Here is a 22,207-nt window from a genome sequence, read left to right as displayed (position 1 = left end):
GCCAGGTCAATATGCTGTAAGGCTAAGAGTTTTAAGCCCGACCGCTGTTGTCAGTCAATGTAGCGGCAGTTTGCGTTCACAATACGAGAAGGAATATCACCTTTATTGCCCATACTAACATTTAAGAAGTAGAATGACGTCACAGCTTGAAAATATCTATTTGGATACAAAATAGCTTGCTAAATCAAGGTTAGACACAGTTGTTTAGGCTGCAACAACGGTTTGTCACCTGCCCTGAGGACAGCCTGACTGAGTAGTCCTTCGCTCCAGTGCTTTAGGCCTGAATGACAAGAATGAGTTCATGCTTGCTCCTCGTGTGAGACCATTTTAGAACCAGTTGCAACTCTAATCTAATATTTTTCATGTAGCCTACTATGTTTTGAACACAACGGTCGCATCTCTGGTCGCTTCCTGCCTCACTTGCCCATTCCAGAGTTCGAATTTAAGTCCACTGGCCTTAATTGCATCTTTCATAAACACCACTTTATAAAGCTAAGCCACCGACTAACAGTTTGGGCGGGTGCGGTATTTATACTGAAGAGAGGTTAAACCAATGAATGATACACACACACACAACTGTAAAAGTGGTCATTCATTTGATTAATTTTTCACAAAATGGCAAACGTAAACCCATACATTTTAAATGATTTACATTACATTATACATTCCAAGAGTTTCGAATTTGCTGGCTAGTCGCATCAATTATATTCAACATGAATACCTATGAATTTAGGGGCTTCCTCAAATGCTCGAAATGATACACGAAAGTGGCCAGTAATCAACTCCTCCCTGGCAGAGTTCTTCCAAAGGGCACAAACACAATAGCCTAAAAAGCTATTCCAAAGTTTTCAACCAACCTCAAATGGAACTGAGACATTTACCTCCAAATAATAATAATGTTTTTTTTGTTGTAAAGTTTTGCCTAAATGAAGACCAGGATTGACGAATTAAGCCATTTGTGAGTATTTAATCACAGATGTATAAATCAGAAAAGAGGTTTAGGTGTTTGGTTACTCTTTAATGATTAGCCTCATGTTCATACTCCCTCCCACCGAGTAATATTCTCTCTCCCTCCCTTCCTCTTTTTTCCAACCTTCTCTCTGTCATTTCCAGGTTGCCACTTGGTCACTGCAGTCGCTATGGTGAGTTCAGTGTTGGACACTTTCTATTATAAGTTTGCATGTTAATGATGGGCATGTAAAATAATACAACTGTACATAATTGCTGGTGGTATAGTAATATAGTACTTTGTAGGTAAATGTGCCTGCTAAATGCAGAGTTGCTTTCATTGATAGCCTACTTTGCCAAAAGTTGATAAAGATGCATGTTTACATTTAAAGCTGGGTAGATTAGTAAATATTACATGTGTAAAATGTTAGTGTGTAAAAAATGTCAGAGGTGGTCAAGTTTACTGACAAATAGATAAATGGCAGTGGAGTCTGTCAGAGAAAGTCAGTCGCAGATTGACAAGGCAGGTCAGGGGGGGCCTGAGAAATGAACAGAAATGTATGTCCAGAGAGTCGAGTTCACCTGGAGCTGTTTGTTAGGTTACGAGGTGTCACAGAGCGAATCCTCTTCAATTTCACTGTCGTAATAGGGACGTTAGCATTTGTGTGTTGTCAGTCCACGTTTGTGTCAGTGAGAGAGTGAGTTAGTGTTAAAAATAGCCTCACATCTGATTTACGAAGGTTATAGTGTAAGTAAATCTGAGAGAGTGTGTGCGAATGCGACAGAGAGCAGGAGGGGTAATAGCTTTTGCCAGTGTGTATTTATAACTCAACATTTCTTGGGAATCTACTGTAGATTGTTTTATTGTCTGGGCAGGTCTTTTTCAAGAAACGTCATAGTGGCATTGTAGCAAATATTGTGGTTTGGATCTCGAAGTCGAGGCTGTTTGAACTTTTCTTTTTACATGTCAAAACTTGAATAAGATCCAAATATTTGTTTGGATCTTTAAGGAATTTGTCCTTGCCCCGATAGTAGATGCTTGACCTCTGCTGTAGAAGGTCACAGGTTTGAGTCTCAAATGACTGTGACCCCCATTTAGTTGTTGGCTGACCTCCCAGGTGTAGGTTAGTTACAGTAGGACAGGAATGTCCACAGAAGTATATAAACACTTCTAGTGTTGGGCCAATAAAAAGGTGAGGCAAAGTGAGGGACACAGAGTGGAATAGGTATTGTATCCCATCACGTCATCAGCAGAAACGAAAACAGACTCATGTGTACACAAACACCCACCCACACACCTTTAGTTTGCTCCTAGTGAGTTATCTTCAAGCCAGCGTAGCTATTAAGTCAATAATTATCTAACCCAGATCTGAAGTTAATATGCATGATGACTTTATGTAAGTGGATCTACTAAAGTGCACTACTTTGGCGAAGCATTGACAGTAATAAGTTTAATACTCAAAGCCACGTATAGATCTGAATGTGCATGTTCATGTTGCGATACGTTGTAAATAATAATATATATGCCAGTGCCAGTCCTAGCACATTTGGCACCCTAGGCAAGGTTTACCTACACCTGACGTGCCACGGTTGGTGCCCTCTGCTGGTAGTGCATTTGAATCTCAAGGACAGCGGAAAGGTTAATTTAAATGGATGCACTTGGGAAATTGCCGCCCCCCTCTTCATGTCACCCTAGGCGGCTGCCTATGTCGCTTATAGGATGGACCGGCACTGTGTGTGGCCTGTGATGTCACACTGTATGTTCATTTGCAAAGGGCAAGCTCTGGTGAGCAGATGTTCCTGAGCATTCATGTTACAGCCACACTCAGCACCACAATAAGATATAGTTAGTTTAGTTATGTTCATTTATTTATTTATTTATGCTCCTTTTTGATGCCTAATGCTTATCCTCTCCACTGTATTATGGGGTCCTGCCCTCTCCCCATGCTGCTGCCTATTGCTAATCCACTCTGCAAACCCTCCCCTTCCCCTTCCCCTCTCTGTCCCCTCCAGCTCTCTCTCAGCTCTCTCCCCAGCAGCACGGTTCCCAGGCCCTGCCTCCCCTCTTCCCTCCAGGGTTGTGGGAGCACCAGAGGTCCTAGGGCAGCATGTTCCTCCAGCCCTGAGGGGGCACTGTTCCAAACTCTACAGAAGGCTCTGAAGGAGATTGACCTGCCCGGAACATTGGACCTGCCACAGGGTAAGGCCCCGTTCTGCAGAGTCAAGTGGAATAAAGTGTTACAACATTGTGACATTTTTGAGCAATAGATAGTCATGCTACATGAAGTGACAACACAAGTCAAGGGAGCACTATTCAGTCCAAATCAACTTTTGTGTTAACATAGAACATTGGTTTTAATACTCGTGCTGGTTGCATCACTGTTAAGGAAATATGAAAATCAAGCATTTCATCATATCATTAAGGAATACATTACTCAGTGGTAGAGCATTCATTCACCATTTGACTGCAGATCATCAGGTCCCAGGTTTGAATTCCAAATTCATATTCAAATGTTTTACCACACAACAATATAAAATTGTCTTAGATTAGGGGTTCACAAAAATTATAAAACATATACCCATGAAAGACTCACATGAAATTACATTTGAACCCCAATACCCCCCAAAACACATTACAATAACGATCATATGTATAATGAATGATTTTCTCCCCCCAGGTGTGAGTCATTCTGAGCTGTGTGTTTGTGTTCTGGGCTCCCCCCTCCCCTACCTGTCTCTGCTGCTGGAGGCTGGACAAAGAAGTCCAGGTAACAAACCCCCACCAACTTTACATACAGAAAACCTGATATGCGAAGGAGATCATTAGCAGTTAAAAACCACAACAGGTGCTCTTGTAGTGGGGGGAAAAACCGACCAAAATACGGACACGGACAATATGATGCATACATAACACAAACAGGAAGTTTCGCAAAGTTCTCTGTTCAAGAAGTTCTTTGGAAGTCCCTCTGGTTTTGTAAGCCTGTCATTGCCTGGTGCCTTCTACCTGTCAGTGAAACGTATATTTTCATCTTCGAATCAAAACCCCAACCCAAATTAGGCTGTGTGAAGTCTGTAATCAATAGTCGATTTAGTAGATCTGTGCTATCACTAACCTTAACACTGTGGAGGAAATTGGGATTTCCTGTGTACTTAAATTATTCACTAATCAATAGAACTTTGAGTAAAAAAAAACAGGTCATACTTTGTAGTCCTAGTGGCTGACAGGTGTTGAGTTTTGCTGCGTAACAGACAAGCACTTACTGCATGAGGAACCATCACTGCCAAGGGCAACCCCAGCACTATATCTGAAGTTGGCTCCACAACACCATCATCGACAAATCGTGTTTGATGGAAAGCTGTCACTGAATGTTGACATTTAAATGAGAATGTCCCTGACCTCCTCCTTTCTATTTATACATAAATATCCACTCTTTCACCCTCTTGTGTTATGACCAATAACAGTTGAAAACTTTTGAGTTCAGTAGTAGGTAGAACTCCCTCGCAATTAGTGTTTTCTCCTGAAATGTTTGTCCTCATATTTACTATATACGTGTGTACATCATATCTAGTAAGAACAGTGCAGTTTTTTTCCTCTCCTGCTAATTCAGTAAGTGGTGTTATTAAATGATTTGCTGGGGGGTAATACTATAGGATACCAGCGCTAGTATTAGAAGGAAACATTTGCTAATCATTTGGAGGCTACAGGGTTTTATTGGGTTGCTGTTTGGGTGCACTGTTTGTGATTTCTGTCAAGTCTTCTAACTTGGTAATGATGTTTGGGAGAGTCCTGATTTTAGCTTATCAGTGTGGGGGGGGAAATCAACTCTGACATCTTTATTTCTGCAAGATGTCAGAGTTGATTTATAGAAAAAATATGGTATCAAAACAAAAGCCTACCTTATGTTAAATAAATAAATAATGCAAATTAAAAACGACAATTTATGTTATAAGTCAAGGTTTGTGAAAGGTTTTTTCACATTTTTTAATGCCTTAACTGCTTCCACCCTCCACTCCCATTCTTTCAATATTATGATGAGTGACCTGAAGCCTATCCATGGACCCCCCTCCCTCCCTCTTCGCCCCCCCAGGAGACGCCCTGCTGTGTCTGTCTCCCTCCTGGCTCTCCCGTGCATCCTCCTCCCTCCTGGTCCACAAGGCGGTCACCTTTGACCTCGGGGGACGCACTTTCCTCTCTAACTTCAACCCTCCGCGCAAGGTCACATACTTCCTGTCATGTGACCCATGGGCGGAGGAGGATATGACCCGGGAGACGGACTGCCCGGCTGGAGGTTCCGGAACCCTGGGGAGGTGCTGGAGAGATGTCCTGGTTACCAGGGTTCTGCTGCAGAAGGCCAACATCATGTGTCCACCAACCCTGGCCCTCCTGATGCCCCCTGGGCAGATGGGCATAGAGGAGGGCAGAACGGGAAAGGTGGAGGTGGTACACCTGGAAATGGGAGTGGAAGAGGAAAAGGTGAACTCTGTCAGGAACAAGGTGGAGTCCTTCCTGGAGTCTGACGGTTTGATGCAGTCAGACAAGGTACGTATTGTGTGTCCAGCCTGTTTGGGCTTCGGCTTAAGTGTTATTGACCCATAGAGGACTTGTGTGCCTATATGGCGACAAACAAAATGTATATGGGAAATGTTCCACCATTTTCTCAAACCCACAACATCACACAAGACCGGGGGTACCTCAATCAGGCAGGCCAACATACAGCAGTTGTTTAGCGTGCTAACGCTTAACCATCTCATCCGACATGGTATTATCAAGGTGGTCCTCCGATGCAGCGGAGGCAGGTTTGCCTGTGATGCAGAGGGTTCGGCTGCACCCCCTGTCTTCCTGTCTAGGAGCTCCAGGGAGGAGGTACTGGCCCGTGTTGACCAGCTGCTGCCCCAGCTGCTCCCTGGAGAGGCTGTGCTGCTGGAGGCCTGCATCCCCCCTCTGAAGCCTGGGTTTCGAGTTGAGGGCCGCACCTGGGAGCAGTACACCGGTAAGGGCTTTAGCAAGGACGGGGGATGCGGTGGTTGTGGGGGGGGTTTGGGTGTCAAGCATGGTTATTTTCACCGTGCGAGTTCTAGAGCTCCAAAGCTCCATTTATATGGAGGGGGGGGGGGCTTTATGAATGAAGGGTGTTATGTCAGCTCCAAACCTAGTCTGAGTGGTCATGGTGAGGTTGTTGTTGTCTCTGTGTGTCAGACTGCAGTCCCCAGGTCCCTGACCTGGTCTTCAGACTGTGTGCCATCGTCACTCGCTCTCCTCAGGACGTACCTCTCCTCTACAAGGTGAGATAGAGGGAGAGGAGGAGGAGGAGGTCTAGCGGAAAGCAAAGAGTGAAGGGAGGTGGTGGGAGGAGTGACATGAGGAAGCAGGAGAGCAGGACAAAAGACCAAGGAGATCAGGACATCACGCCTGGAATAACGATGTGTCCCTGATGATCTCTCTCTCTCTCTCTCTCTCTCTCTCTCAGTTGGTGTGCAAAGTGGGTGCGTCCGATGCCCCACTTTCTCATGGTCACTCCCTGTCTCAGTCTCTGGAGACCACCCTTTTGGAGTTTGGTTTTACCGATCCCGCCCTGGCCGTTTCTCTCCGTCGCATAGCAACCGACAGCGCCTTGGCTTGCCTCCGAGTCGTTATGGAAACTGAATCGGGGATGTCCCAACAGTGTCGCGGTGGGACAGGGGCTCAGACCGACATGATAGGTAATGTGTTTTTGGTTGTTTTACTGTGTGCTGTTAGTGTATGCTGTTTTACATGCATACTGGTAACAATACTTTAAGACATGTTACATCTAAATATATAACTCACACCCTCTGACTCTTCGCAGTATCACATCCATCTCCGAGTTCAAATCTCAATCAAAAACGTATCTGTTTTCTCAATGTTGTCTGTCCTAATTGGTTATTATGCATTTCTCAGTGACTGTACTATCTGTGCTGTGTATGTTTCTGTTTCTTTGATTGCTCATTGCTTTTCACATTTTGTGTTTGTCCATGATTGTTTATGTGTCATTGTATTGCTATTGTAAAGCGTCCTTGAGCTCTGGAAAGGCGTTATATGATTTGAACATATTATTAATATTATTATGTAACGCTTGTTCCGCTTTACTGCTTATGAACAGCGCCCAAGTTTGTTTACTTACACTCTACTATGTAGACTACGCTAATAAACCCCAATATGAGCGTGTAAATAACGTGTACCAATGTACGAGGTCTAAAATAAGTGTAGAGTGCGTGACAGGCTACTTCCATTGAACATGCATATGAAAGAATGGTGCAAGCTCTACTCTAAATAGGAACATAGAAACAAGGATTAAATTGAAAAGGGTGACCCCTTTAATGATTTGGTGGGTCCTAAAACTATTACCCAAGGTAAATAGTTACAAGATGATTAAATATATTAATACGGTTCTAGTATCAAATACAAAAAGAACAATAACCATCCATAAGTGTTAGCAATAAAAACAGTAGGTTATCACATGAACATCTTTTACAAAGTAATAAACACAGTTAGGGACCCCCAATAAACACATCAAATACACAATACTAAAGCCGGTAATATTATTAATCAATAAATGTCCCTACTCGGTACCGAGTTCTAATAAAGGTCTCTGACGGTGCAGGCCTGATGTGGAGAGTCGGTGTAGCCCAAGCTGCTGTACGATAGCAGCTACTGCTACAGGCCCCAAAAGCGTGTACTCATCCACCCCGAAGGTTGTAATGGCACCCCGAAACAACAGCTCCGGGTGCGGCAAGAAAGTGGCACGAAACCACAACTCAGGGAACAAAGCTCTGCAAAAACTTCCTAGCCGGGCAGATTTAGCAGGCTAGCACACCAATGCAGCGCCGTCCTCTCAGGTGCTAGGGCACTCGGGTCCAGCGTTGTCCTCATGTGTAGGAAATCTTATGTTCTAGGCTAAACACACTTAACTCCGGCCACAGTCACGACTACAGCGGGACTATGGCTAGGCAGGAACACGGTACCCTCTGAACAGTTCTCGAATTTCATGGAGGTCTGTCCGTTAACCGATTTCCATACAGGCCGGAAAAAAACTTAGAAGCTAGGCTTAGCTAGCTTATACACTCGGCATAGAAGCTACTTTTAGCTATCTTATACTGATCCCCAAGTTGACTCACCACGAGAGCTAACCGTCCAGCTTCTCTCGTGAGCGGTCGCGTCCCAAGAGCCAGAAAAGAACAAAAAACATAACATATGGACAGTTCCAGTCAACCAGGGCGTAACTTCCGCCCTACCAAAAATCAACAGGAAACCAATTACAACAGTGCAATTTTGCTATTGCCCTTGATTGACACATTCATTGACCAAACCCAAAATACAATATTACTGGTAGTAGTAAATAATAGATGTTTTAGAATACACGATAAGGGCGCTAATACGGACTGTAAAAGCTGTAAGGAATGTGGATATGACTCACTAAAGGTGAACATATGTTTTACAGTAAATGTTAAGGGTTATTAATATTTGTGCACACATAAAATAACCCAGGGGGTTACATCCTCCCCCTTCTAAAAAGTCCTGATGACCTCATCGGACTAAATTTAAGTCTAAGAAAAGATTACATTTACCCATAACAGCTAAATGTTAGTGTTAGTCCCACCCATGTAGTCATATCTGTCCAAGCAACATGAGGCACGCTATGGCAACAGGCAGGTCAGTCTCTGCAGATGGTTAACCTCAAACCACGGTGGACCATCACAATTGGCTTGTCAGTGGAGTGCCCAAGCTTGACAGACGGGCTCTGCACTACTTTCAGACTGACTAGCAGAAGGGAGCTCACCCTCTTCCAGACCGGTGTCCACCACAGGGTCTTCAGGCAGTAGCAGCAAAACATCTGGGTCCCTTTCAAATTCTGAAGGACTGAGAGCACGTACTTGCTCTCAAGCTTGTGAAGGTAGGCTCGGGTCTTCACATTGAGGTGGCAGGTTTTGACCAAAATGATCTGCGAGAAGGTCAAGGGCCTGAGAGATGGACTCTCTTTGAGCAGCGGATAGATACCACACATCATCTTCCTCTCTGACATTTCTCCAGTTTCTTCTTCTGGGTCTGTTTCTTGACTATCTTGTTGATTTGTCTTCATCTTGTCTTGAGAAGACTTAGTTGGAAGTCTCTGAGGAGTCTCTTGCTTATCTGGACTTGCAGGGAACCGAACCAGATGACCTATGGGCAGAAGGCGGTCTTTGTGGAGAGTCTTGACAATGACACAACCCTTTTCAGGCTTTACTCTGTACACTGGCAGGTTGGACAGTTTTTTGACCACCACATAGGGACTTGACAACCCCGGCACACCTGTAGCTCTGATAAGGAGGCGGTCTCCTGGTTCCAGGGCTTGGTTTCTTACTCTTGTGTCGTAGTGTCTTCTGTTTCGTTGATGTACTGTGTCTGCAACCTCCTGTGCCAACTGGTAAGCTTGCTGCAACTCTGCTTTGAGATTGTCGACATACTGCACGTAAGTGTTGTCAAATTGACCGTCTGGAGATGTTCCGAAGCAGAGGTCAACGTGCAAACGAGCTTCACGGCCAAACATTAAGCGGTATGGTGAATAGCCGGTTGCATCGTTGCGCGTACAGTTGTAAGCGTGCACAAGCAGACTGATGTATTGACTCCACTTCTGCTTTTCAGAGGGGTTAAGCATTCCCAGCATAGACAAGAGTGTGCGGTTGAAACGCTCTGGCTGTGGGTCACCCTGGGGGTGATAGGGAGTCGTCCTTGATTTCTTTATGCCAAGCAAATACAGGAGTTCTTTGATTAGACGGCTTTCAAAATCACGCCCCTGATCAGAGTGAATTCTTGCTGGCAGGCACATTCAACAAGGACCTTGGATACAGTAGAGGCTCTTTGGTCTTTAGTTAAGCCTGTGCGTATCGGGTGAAATGGTCCGTGACCACAAGGACATTGGCCACACTTTTGGAGCCTGGCTCAATAGACAAAAAGTCTATACAGACTAAGTCGAGTGGGCCTGTACCTGTTATTTGGTTCAGCGGTGCTGCTCGGTGAGGCAGAGTCTTACGGGCAATACATCGGCCACAGTTCTTGATGTAGTCTGTGATGTCGGGGACCATCTTGGGCCAGCAGAACCGGTCCTTCAGGAGATCCACAGTGCGTTCGATCCCAATATGTCCAGACTCGTCATGCAAGGCTTGAAGTACTTGTGGCTTGAACTGGCTTGGGAGGACGAGTTGGAGAACTGTGTGGCCGCCAGGTCTGCTAATCCTTCGATGCAACACGCCATCTTTGATGAGGACCTTGATGCTTTCTCTTTGATGGAGCACCAGATCTGGGTGACTGTTAGTTTGCTAGGGCCAGGAACCAACTGTCACTGCTTTCTTGGCGATAGAGATCACAAGGTCGCGGTCTTGAGCTTTTCTGAGGTCACCTTTGCTAAGCCTTTCGAGAGGGGTCAGCTGCAGATGAGAGAAACAGGCAAAGACATCAGGAACTGCACTTGGAAAGGGCCCTAGTTGGTCAATGAGCCGACTGGAAGAATCGGAAGCCTGAGAGGCACAGACAGGATGGCATAGGGCTTTGACACCAGCGGTCGAGATGAGTCTTCATCCATCGTCATCCATGGCGTTTCTGGACAACCAGTCGGCATCCACGTTCTATATGCCTGGCTTGTACTGAATGTCGAAGTCATAGGTGGTGAGGGCTGCTAACCATCGGTGACCCGTAGCATTTCACTTAGCAGTGGTAAGTACATAAGTGAGGGGATTGTTGTCGGTCCTCACAATAAAGCGAGCCCCATAAAGGTAATCGTAAAACTTGTCGACGGCACCCCCTTCAAGGCCGGGAATTCTAGCTGGTGAACTGGGTAGTTCTTCTCGGGCTGGCTCAACTTACGACTGGCGAATGCAACAGGGCGCAGGCCATTAGAGTGTTCTTGGTTAAGGACTGCCCCTAGTCCATCCAGACTGGCGTCGACGTGGAGGACATAAGGCTTGGTGGTGTCAGCAAATGCCAGGACTGGCGCATGTGTGAGGCAATTAACTATTTTATTGAATGCCTCTGAGCACTCAAGGGTCCATTGTTCTCCAAACGGCACAGATGGACTAAAGTAGGTGGTTTCAGTATCTTTTGAAGCCTTTCTTTTCTTTTGAGTTGGTGTGTACCCCTTAGTCAGGTCTGTCAGAGAACGGGCAATGGCTGAGTAGTTGGCAATGAACTTCCTATAATAGCCACAGAAACCAAGGAAGAACTGGAGTGACTTAAGGTTGGAGGGAGCATTCCACTGAGCTACAGCCTTAATCTGTGGCAATACCTGCTGCTGAGACTATATGACCGACATACTTGACTTGAGGCTGGCAAAACTGACATTTATAAATAGAGAGTTTCAAACCTTGCTCTGCAAGACGGTCAAGGACTTTCATAAGGCGCTCTTCATGCTCTTCTAAAGTGCGGCCAAAGACAATGAGATTGTCCAGATAAACGAGACACTAAAGCAGGTTCATATCTCCCACAGCCTTCTCCATTAATCTCTGGATCTCTGGCAGGGGCTCCTGTGATGCCTTGGGGCATGCACTCGAACTGGTAGAACCCCAGAGGACAGATGAATGCCGTCTTCTCTTTATCTTCTTCTGCCATGGCAAGTTGGTAATAACCACTGCGAAGATCAAACACAGACAACCAGCGACTTCCTGTGAGACTGGTTAAAGCATCGTCGATTCTGGGGATCGTGTATTGGTCTGGTATGGTTCTGGTATTCAGGGTGCGATAGTCAATGCACATTCTTATCTTGCCGTTCTTCTTTCTCAACACGACGATTGGCTAAGCGTAGGGAGAGCGAGATTCTTTAATTATACCAGCGGCCAACAGTTCTTGCAGGTGTCGACGGACATCGTCTATCTCTGCTGGGGCCAGCCGTCTTACTCTCTCTCTATAGGGTCTTTCGTCTTTTAGTCTGATGCAATGCTCCGCCCCTTGTGCTAGCCCCACGTCCCACTCTGATAGTGAGAATACTTGTGGACGCTCTGCCAGTTTCTGCGACAGTCTTGTTTTCCAGTGTTCCAGAATAGGGGAATTACCAAAACTGAAAAGTGTTGGATCAAGTCTTGAACTTGGCACTTGACTTGGCTGAACTTGTGTGGCGATGTCTGCTTTGTGGACCTGAGCGAGAACCGTGCCTTTGGGAATCGACTTGGCCTTGACAGACTTATTTTTTTGTAACAATAAAAATCTGTTCTTGTCCATTTCGGAGGTGAGGAGAACAGAAAGGGGCATCAGGACTCCAGTAGGGAGTGCGCCGGTAGAAGGAGTCTCAATCATGAGGATGCTGTCTTCCAGTGGCTCTGAATTTGACATTTTACAGAGAGCTGAGAGTTCACCACCTGGCGGAATAGTCAGCGGACCAGGCCCTGCCCATCTCACTCGAGCCACAACGTCATTGTTGTTCAGCACTGACTTGGCGGGTGGACTAGACTGAATGAAAACATGCCTGGATTGGGATTTGTTATTCTTGGAGTGGCTTTTTGGCTGAGGCTTGTGATCAAAAGCCTGGGCATTTGTGCCAATAATGATGGGTAGCTGCTTTGGGCCATTAGGTTCTGGGCAGACAAGGGCCAAAACGGTCTTGGGCTCACTCTAGCTGTTATGGCCAAGGTCTCAGAGGTCGAGACTGGAGATATGGGTGCAACGGCAGGTGAGACAGATGCTTGGAGTACCACTCTTCAAATATGATGGAGACGGTAGAGCCACTGTCCATTAAATGGTGCTTAAGATTGTCTATTTCAGATGGCTTCATCTTTATGTCTGCAGCAGCCAGATGACGCACACTTGAACTTGTATGTTGTCTTGTAATTTTTTGATCGTCTTCAACACAGATCTCACTGAGCAGAGTCATGAACGAAGGGGGTTTGTTGAGTCTTTCTTTTAGGCGTAGCTGCAGTAACACGATCTCAGACTCCACTGCTCCTCTCAGCAACTGCTCAACACGTGCACGATCTCTCAGGAAATGGGAAAGGCCACCTTTTTGAACAGCTTTGGTGAGCACTTTCTCAAGCCTTCTCACAAAATCGGAGAGTCTTTCATTTGGCTTTTGCTGCATGGATCTGAACTTGAAGTAGAGATCTTCACCAGACTCGGAGGTGCCAAACACGTTTTCAATGGCAGCGAGGTAGTCTTGAGGGGTTGCTCCTGGATCATTGTAGCGTATAGCTTGGATAATCTCAAGTGCCTTTTAAACTTTCCACAATCCTCTTTTTCTTTTCCTTTGATGAGCAATCACACTCATCCAGCAATAATTGTGCCTGCTCCAGCCAGCTGTCAAGACTCTTTTCACTGGCAGGTGTAGGGTTAACTCCAGAGAAGACACGCAAGCGGCGAAAAGCGTTGCTTTCTTGAGGGTGCCTAGCTTTTTCCAACAGGTTTCCCACAACATGGATAATGGATGAAGTGTCGTCTGGTTTGACTTGTCTTTGTTGCCAAAGTAGCGGTTCAATGTCTGCCATTGTCTTCCCCTCACTCACTAGCAGTTGTAGTAGCTTGGTTGAAAACTCGTCAGATTTGGCTGCATTTTCCATTAGCAGAGTTAGCTCCCACAGTGCTCTGGCTCTGACCCATCCAAAAACTGACTGTTTCGAGTACTTCTTCAACATCAGCAAAACTTGTGTCACTTGGTACACCTCTCACGATAACTGCATGAGCTGGATTAACTTCAGTTTCACTGCACCAGGTTTGGAGTTCGGAGAGCGGGAGTGGACAGGTACAGTCAGCCATATTAGAAACTTGCACTTTTTCTTCGTTCTTTTGTATTATATATAGCACAGTCACTCAGTAGATCTCAGAAGTGCCTCCAATTTATGTAACGCTTGTTCCGCTTTCTGCTTAGGAACAGCCCCAATTTTGTTTACTTACACTCTACTACGTAGACTACGCTAATAAACCCCAGTATGAGCGTGTAAATAACGTGTACCAATGTACAAGGTCTAAAATAAGTGTAGAGTGCGTGACAGGCTACTTCCATTGAACATACATATGAAAGAATGGTGCAAGCTTTACTCTAAATAGGAACATAGAAACAAGGATTAAATTGAAAAGGATGACCTTTAATGATTTGGTGGGTCCTAAAACTATTACCCAAGGTAAATAGTTACAAGATGATTAAATATATTAATACAGTTCTCGTATCAAATACAAAAAGAACAATAACCATCCATAGGTGTTAGCAATAAAAACAGTAGGTTATCACATTAACATCTTTACAAAGTAATGAACACAGTTAGGGGCCCCCAATAAACAAACACATCAAATACACTCGGTACCAGTGCTGATAAAGGTATCTGACGGTGCAGGCCTGATGTGGAGAGTCGGTGTAGCCCAAGCTGCTGTATGATAGCGGCTACTGCTACACGACCCAAAAGCGTGTACTCACCCACCCCGAAGGTTGTAATGGCGCCCCGAAACAACAGCTCCGGATGCGGCAAGAAAGTGGCGCGAAACCACAACTCAGGGAACAAAGCTCTGCAAAAACTTCCTAGCCGGGCGTATTTAGCAGGCTAGCACACCACTCCAGCGCGGTCCTCTCAGGTGCTAGGGCACTTGGGTCCAGCGTTGTCCTCATATGTAGGAGATAGTTCAAGGCTAAACCAACTTAACTCCGGCCACAGTCACGACTACAGCGGGACCATGGCTAGGCAGGAACATGGTAACCCCTGAACAGTTCTCGAACTTCAGGTCAGTCCGTTAACCGATTTCCCTACAGGCCGGAAAAAAACTTAGAAGCTAGGCTTAGCTAGCTTATACACTCGGCATAGAAGCTACTTTTAGCTATCTTATACTGATCCCCAAGTTGACGCACCACGAGAGCTAACCGTCCATCTTCTCTCGTGAGCGGTCGCGTCCCAAGAGCCAGAAAAGAAAAAAAACTTCCGCCCTACCAAAAATCAAAAGGAAACCAATTACAACAGTGCAATTTTGCTATTGCCCTTGATTGACACATTGATTGACCAAACACAAAATACAATTTTACTGGTAGTAGTAAATAATAGAATAATTCTAAAACATCTATTATTTACTACTACCAGTAAAATTGTGTATTATTGTGTACGATAAGGGCGCTAATACGGATTGTAAAACCTGTAAGGAATGTGGATATGACTCACTAAAGGTGAACATATGTTTTACAGTAAATGTTAAGGGTTATTAATATTTGTGCACACATAAAATAACCCAGGGGGTTACAATTATAAGATATATTTATATATGCTACCTTTTCCTGTATGTGTCATTGGTACAGGAGTGGACATTCTATTCACCGTTAACGGCCCTTTCCTGAAGCCGGTGGTTCTGGGCCTCCACCCCACCCTCTGCCTCCAGTCCTCCTTCCCAGAGCTGGAGGGGTGCGGCAGAGGGATAGAGGGGTGCCAGGGCACCCTCCTCCTCACCCCCTTCACCCGCTCCCACGTGTACCTGATGCAGGGCAGGACAGTGCTGGTGGTGGGGGCCGGAGCCCACAGTAAGAAGTTCATCTGGGAGCAAGCCCAGCGCTACAAACTCAAGGTGATGGAGCTCTCCATTCAAAACCACTAAATGGGTGCACGGCCGAGAATTGCAAGTGCTGTTATGTGTACCAGACAAGCTTACTCATCCTCTCAGTAAAAATGATCAACTGAGCCGTGAGAAGTGATTTTAAAAGGTGATTTATGTCTAACTAACCCTCTCTCTCTTTCTCTCTTGATCTCTCTTAACCAATTAGATCCTGTTAGTTGACAACGACCCCACCCATTTTGCTTCCCAATTGGTTGATCACTTCCTTACCCTGCCGGACCTCCCAGACCATCGTCGGGACGACCAGAACTGCACCCGCATCTGTGATTGGCTGACGTCCTCTGGGCTGCACCCCGATGGTTGTGTGTGTTTCTGGGATGACTGCGTGGTCCTGACGGCGCTGGTCTGCGAAAGGCTCGGCCTCCGAGGCCCGACCCCCGACGCCGTCCGCATCGCCAAGGAGAAGAGCCTCACCCACCAGCACCTGATGGGTCTGGTCAAGTCCAAGGGGGTCCATCCAGCCCCAGATGAGCTGCTGTCTGGCCAAGCGGATGGTCTGGAGACAAGGGAGAGAGAGCGAGGACGCAGAGTGTTCCACGACATGGTCAACATGGAGGGGAACAGCATGAGAGCCATGGCCGACTTCGACAGAGGCGACCTCTTTCTGGACAAGCCCGACAACACTCACCCTCTCTTCTGCTCATCCCGCCCCCCCGCCGCCTCCACGCAGTCCCACTCCGTTTCTCTCGGTCAATCCCCTCTGCTTTTCTCTCCCTCCCCCAGCTCCTACGCCGTGCCCTGCGCTCACGTGGAAAGCATCTTGGATCTGGAGAAGGCCGCCCAGGGAGAGACCACCCGACCTGGGGAGGCCGATCCAGGACCGGGGGCGGTCAGGTTCCCCGCCGTGCTGAAGTTGGAGTACGGAGCCGGGGCGGTGGGCGTCAGGAAGGTAAACTCCCGGGCGGAGAGCCTGGCTCACTTTGAGCGCATTGCCGGGGACCTACGGGAGGAGACGGACTATCCCGGCATCGGGCTGGGCTGGGGCAACGCCATGACCCTGATGGAGTACGTGGGAGGCACGGAGCACGACGTGGACGTGCTCCTGTTCAACGGCTGCCTGGAGGGGGCCTTTGTGTCTGACAACGGCCCCACCCGGGCGCCCCTCTTCACGGAAACGGCCGCCCAGATGCCCTCGGGCCTGGCCCCGGACAAGTGCGCGCAGCTGATCCGCGCGGCGCACCACGCCTGCCTGGGCTGCGGCCTGCGCGACGGGGTCTACAACGTGGAGCTGAAGATGACGGAGCGCGGCCCGCGCCTCATTGAGATCAACGCCCGCATGGGAGGCTTCTACCTCCGCGACTGGATACGGCAGCTGTACGCCGTCGACATCCTCCTCGCCTCCTTTATGGTGGCCTGTGGCTTGCGCCCCCGGCTGCCCTCGGCCACGGGGCTCCCGGCGCGGGGCCACTACGCGGGGGTGATGTGCGTGGTGTCCCAGCACCTCCAGGCGCTGCGAGGCACGGCCAGCCCTGAGCGCCTGCGCCGGCTCCACCAGGAGGGGGCGCTGTGCCTCAACGAGTTTGCAGCCGAGGACGAGTTGATCTCTGGCGAGTACGAGGAGCCGTTCTGTAACGTCGGGGTAAGAGACGACCACAGTGCCGCCCACGCTCGCCAACGTCTGCTGGCCCTGTGCCAGGGACTGGGGCTCCACTGCCCCCCCCACTACGACCTGGCCTACTTCCTCTCCCAGTTCAACTAACGAGAGGGGCGAACAGAGGTGGAAGCCGTCGTAGCAAAAGGAAGTGTCACCCACAAGAAGCGTGACGATAAAGCTTTTTCAACGTTGAATCTTTGAAATCAGGGAGATTTGTGTTGTGGTTTTGTAATAGGTACAGTCCATTTTTTTAGACATTTGTCGTGATTGTTTTGTCTGATTAATGTAAATGGAATAATAGGGTTAAGGTTAGATTTGATTGTGGTGTGGGTGGGTTATGGGCTAGGAGTCTTGTGGCACCCAAGCAGATTAATATCTGGGCCCGGCAGAGATTTCTCACTGAAACTCAGGGACCATCATCACTGGAATGAAAATGATTTGTTCTGCAACTTTTAAATGATCATCAAAGATGAATTAATGGAAAGTGGTTCTGTCAGGACGATATTAAAAGTAGGTTGTTAAAAATTCTACGAGTGGTTAGGTGATTTATTGTGCTGAATATGTAGATCAGGTAGTGTAGAGGTATAAATCAAGCCGGAGAGTTTGTATCACAGTCGAAAGTTTGTTACCATCAGCATATGGCACATCACAGCTTGGCTGGGGTGGAGAGGTGCAGTGAGGAATTATCTTACACTTACAATATGTCAGAGGGCCATAAAAGTTACACTCTGGAAGAGAGGGCCGAAGATGATTTCAGAGGGGTTAAGGGTAGAGGGTGGAACAGGTGGATAAGGCTGTCCAGAAACATCAATATCCTGCCATTTTGGTCCTGTCTGTCAGGCGGATAGCAATGACAGTGGAAAGTTCATGCCTGAGTTAACTCCATTACAGCCCCCCACCTCCAACTCTATGATTTCACCATGTGAATGAACATCGTACTAGTGGTGCGTGTGTGTTTCTAGATGGAAAGGTACAGTGTAAGAGTGGACCTTATTCACATACCAGAGCCCAGTCTGACCCCGGAGTGAGATGTCATCTTGGGGCCAACATCTGAGATCTGGCATTTGGGGTCCGGTGTCAGGGTGTGGGAGAAGGAACTGGGTGAAACTGAGAGCCTGTTCCACATGGCCTTATCAACCCCAATGACCCCAAGTGTTGAGTAGGCAAAAACTGACAAGTGGGGTTGCAGGATTCAAATGATTTTCATTGTTTATTTGTGTATTTCAAAGTAACATTAGGATATGTGCACCCGGAGAGGAATGTATCGTCGAACTGTTGTATCAGCTTTGTACTAATGTTGCCATTTTCTGATGTTTTGTGTAGTTTGTCACTTATTTTTTGTTTAGTTAATCGCATTATACCTCTCACTGTGGGGTTTGTTGAATGTATATGTGACATCATAAAATAGGAATGTAATGTTTACATATAAACACCATTTGTTGTTTTACAACCACATGCATTTTGGCAGACACAGCAAGCCATAGTGAAAATTATGTCCACATACGTAGACCACACAAAGGAAATGTTTGTGATTTCCTTATTTCTTAAAACATAATTACTTCACAATTAACAACTTATTGAAATGATCCACACATTCAGTGCTACAATAAAGATTCAAGAGAAGCGATGTTTGAACCCTTTCTTGTCTGTTTGGTTGAGCTTGCAGCTGTCCCTCTGCCGCAATTGTCGTCCTTCTCTTTATCACACACAAACACATTCTTTCTTTCCCCTTTTTTCCTCTGAGAGGAGGCGGTGTTGTTAGCCCACACTGACGCATTCTCAGAAGTTTCCTCACTTCCTCCCAGTCAACATAAACCCGCCCACATTTCTTTGGGACCTCACAAATCTCAAATTGCACTCCAAAGGTCTTGCTCCCTCTCTAACATTTTTCCCCACCCCCTCCGAAATTCATCCCTTCCCCTTGGTTTCTGGAGCACATATTTTTCTCTGCAGAACTTTGGAAAAAGGGTGGGTTCGCCATTTGCTCTTAATTACTTTTCTCTACTGCTTTCCTAGCTAACATTTACTTGTTATGAACTAAGGCATCTCTGGTATTCTGGTACTTTTTGTTGCTTTCATAACAGTTAACTTATGTTTCCTGTTTTTGAATCTGCGACACTACTTCATGTAGAAAATATTATCTATTCAACATGGTATAACAAATCTGTAATCAATAAGGGTAGTAATTAACTGCTTAATAATGAGTCATAACATTATGATAATACAACAAACAATAATGCATAATTTTGTCTTATCAACAAGTGTCAGTTTAGATATGATCCTACCCTGGACTTCATAGCAGAAAAAAACTATTTTGCCTTTTTGTAGTGTTGTGTCTTACCATGGAGGTGACAGCAGCAGAGGCCACAGGAACACGGGGGAATGGAGAGGGGGCCACACAGGTCAACAAAACCGTGATGGGGAACAAGCCCCTCCATCGTTTCATCAGAGGAGAACCTAAATGTCTTGGGGTGAGAGGAAACAGCTATGTCACATGTGAATTATCTAATGCACAGGTGACATAATATCTATCTCCTATCTAATATCTTATCTAATGATAGAACTGGATTATTTGACTAGCATTTGCAATCGTAATGTAAGAAGAGGACAAGGGAGGGGGGGGGGGTTGGAAGGGACTAGCTTAATCTATTTTACAACAAGGCTTTATTTTGCTCTATTATGTTGTGTCCTTTTTTTTCCATTTCACTGACTTCAGATTGCAATCCTGATACTTGGCTGTGCAGAGCTGCAGATGGGTATTGGGCTGTTGAAGGCAGACAACTTTAACTCCAGCTCCACATACATCCCTTTCTGGGAGGGAGCCCTGGTAGAGTACACCAGGGACAGCACATGGAACAGTGATGGGCCAGTGTGGTGATGGTTTTGTAATCCAGATGAGGCTGTGTTTGTTGTCCAAACCTTTTTTTGAAAAGGTTTTGTAAGGGTGTAACAAAAAAGACAACACGAACCTCACGTTCATGTTAACGGTTAATAAGTCTAACTTGCTAGGGCTAAATTTATGAAAGCCAAACAAGATTTGTATTGTGGCTAGTTGTGCAAAGAGTCATGTGTTTTTCTACCAGTTCATCACGTGTGGAATCCTCTCCATCTACACTGAGATGCATCCCTCAAAGAAAACGGTAAGTTTACATGTAGTTATCTGGGCCAATCACCATTTTCATTAGTTTTAGTTTCACCACTCGTGCTAATAAGATGACCTTGAAGTTGCTTATTTTCAGTGGTCCCAATCTTCTTATCTCCGTTATTATTATCTTATCTTATTATCTTATCTCTTGCCGCATTACATCTCTCTTATCTCTGCAGGTGACGGTGTGTTTGGCCATGTATGTGGTCACCCTCATTGGTATACTGGTATCCGTATTCCAAAGAACCATCTACATGGCCTATACCAACTCATTTCTGCATCCTAGAGGACACAACACATGGCAGACATTCCAGGAGGTAAATTATATATCTTCAGGGCTGCCAACTTTTCAAAAACCTTGGAGTGCGATTTGGTGGGGCCAACCAAAATGTTGCTGCGTACAAAGCAACCCCCGTGTGTGTTTGCACATGTGTTTGTATGTTTGACAAGTTCCCTTCTACTGTCTGATCATCAGGCTCAAATTAAAGGTTTGGAGGCGATACTGCTCACGTGCTCGCTCTGTGTTTCTGGGCTTCTCATCTTTCTGTCCACTATAGCACGGTTCGCTTTGAAGTCCTCCAAGACCCAGGTACACTTTTGCCCGATCAATCGATAAAACGCACTAACATCGTATAAGTTCATCAAAACAAATGTTGTGTGTACATCATAATTCAATGGAATCATTTTTCCATTAATCATACATGTAGGCATTTCACATGTGATATTTCACATAAACCTTTTTATTTTTCATTTCCCTCTCTTCAGATGGTCCTCACCATGCCCATTCAGTCCTGAGTGGGAAAAAACCCTTTGAAGTATTTACTTAATACAATTCATGTACTACGTAATGGGATCACATTTGTTTCTCGCCTTGTCCTAAGTACATTTTGTGTGCATATTCTACCACCTAGTGGTAGAATCATTTGTAGCTTTGACTTGTTTTGTGTCTCCATTTCATTAGCCATGTGTAGGCTGAAGACCAAATTACACCAAGTGCTTTGTACACTTTTTCATGTATGCAGAAATTGTTGTGTATAATAAAGTATTATAAGTAGTGTACCTATTTAAGTACCCTTTTTAGACTCAATAAAACATGACTGAAAACATTTCAGAATATCCTAGAGTGTGTTAAGAAGACTTACTCATTATGTTTCAAATAAACACTGATCCACATGCAGATGTTGGACCTTTCCAACATTGTCTAGCTGTCCCCCCTCAGATATACATGAACTGTGGAGACTATGATGGCAACACTCCTCTTCACAAGGACTGTGAGAAAGGCAAGCTGGACATGCTGTCTAGAGGAGCCTCCACTCAGCTCAAGAACCGCTTCGGCTCCACTCTATACCTGGCCATCAAGAACAGGTGTGGTTGCTTGCTTAGAAACCAAGTTAACACAGCAGTCACCTTGAAATAGAAGCTTTTATGACATTTTAAAATCACAGATGCTACACAACCCTATCAATTTCTTGTAATAATGTAAATCCCTACATTTAAAGTTGCAAAGACGTTGAGGATTTTTTTTGGTGTCATTTATGGGGTGATTCAAACTTGTGACTATTAGACCCATGTTCTACTCTCTATACGCACTGTGACGATCGGTATCCTGCATATAAAAGGGAGCATGTAAGGATAGCCATGGAGATTATTAATGTAGTCATACTTCACCCTACATTCAACAGCCTCTTAATTCACCTCTCCAAAACGCATGATTTAATAGCATCTGACATGTTATATTATTTTAACCCAGTATTTAAATCCTCCTTCATGCAAGTATCTATACATACACTGCAGGCCTGGTAACTGTCAGCAATGAACCTGGACCTGTGTGACTAACAGCCAAAACGCCCTGCATGCTACCGTCGGGCTCAGGGACTCCAACATGGTGACCAGGCTGCTGGAACACAGGGTCAGCCCTCTGACCACCCACATTATTTACTCTCAGTCTTACCCTGGAAAGTGC

General features: G+C 45.9%; 2 protein-coding genes across 4 annotated transcripts; both read left to right on the top strand.

The window, feature by feature from the left end:
* The first annotated feature begins 1,123 nt into the window (after positions 1-1,123).
* On the top strand, positions 1,124-18,726 carry LOC146302759 (carnosine synthase 1-like). Its single transcript, XM_084697138.1, has 9 exons — positions 1,124-1,142; positions 2,962-3,148; positions 3,627-3,716; positions 5,037-5,488; positions 5,720-5,939; positions 6,146-6,231; positions 6,417-6,648; positions 15,195-15,457; positions 15,654-18,726. Exons 1-9 carry the CDS (start codon positions 1,140-1,142, stop codon positions 17,202-17,204), a joined length of 3,084 nt encoding a protein of 1,027 aa, XP_084553264.1. The 5' UTR covers positions 1,124-1,139; the 3' UTR covers positions 17,205-18,726.
* Positions 18,727-18,928: 202 nt separating this feature from the next.
* LOC146302758 (membrane-spanning 4-domains subfamily A member 4A) lies at positions 18,929-21,350 on the top strand. 3 transcript variants are annotated; one of them, XM_084699165.1, is made up of 7 exons: positions 18,929-19,067; positions 19,428-19,570; positions 19,816-19,926; positions 20,183-20,239; positions 20,424-20,561; positions 20,802-20,833; positions 21,010-21,350. In XM_084699165.1, exons 2-6 carry the CDS (start codon positions 19,442-19,444, stop codon positions 20,814-20,816), a joined length of 450 nt encoding a protein of 149 aa, XP_084555291.1. In that variant the 5' UTR covers positions 18,929-19,067; positions 19,428-19,441; the 3' UTR covers positions 20,817-20,833; positions 21,010-21,350. The 3 variants fall into 3 exon arrangements, with proteins under 3 accessions (XP_084555291.1, XP_084555290.1, XP_084555292.1); XM_084699164.1 differs by having other exon boundaries at positions 20,720-20,833; XM_084699166.1 differs by lacking the exon at positions 18,929-19,067 and adding an exon at positions 19,176-19,252 and having other exon boundaries at positions 19,399-19,570; positions 20,720-20,833.
* Positions 21,351-22,207: the final 857 nt, after the last annotated feature.

Source organism: Hypomesus nipponensis, chromosome 1, assembly GCF_054491055.1.
Source record: "Hypomesus nipponensis isolate SF chromosome 1, ASM5449105v1, whole genome shotgun sequence".
NCBI classification, from domain to species: domain Eukaryota; kingdom Metazoa; phylum Chordata; class Actinopteri; order Osmeriformes; family Osmeridae; genus Hypomesus; species Hypomesus nipponensis.
Note: the sequence above shows the minus strand (reverse complement) of the source record. Positions and strands in the feature narration are given on the sequence as shown.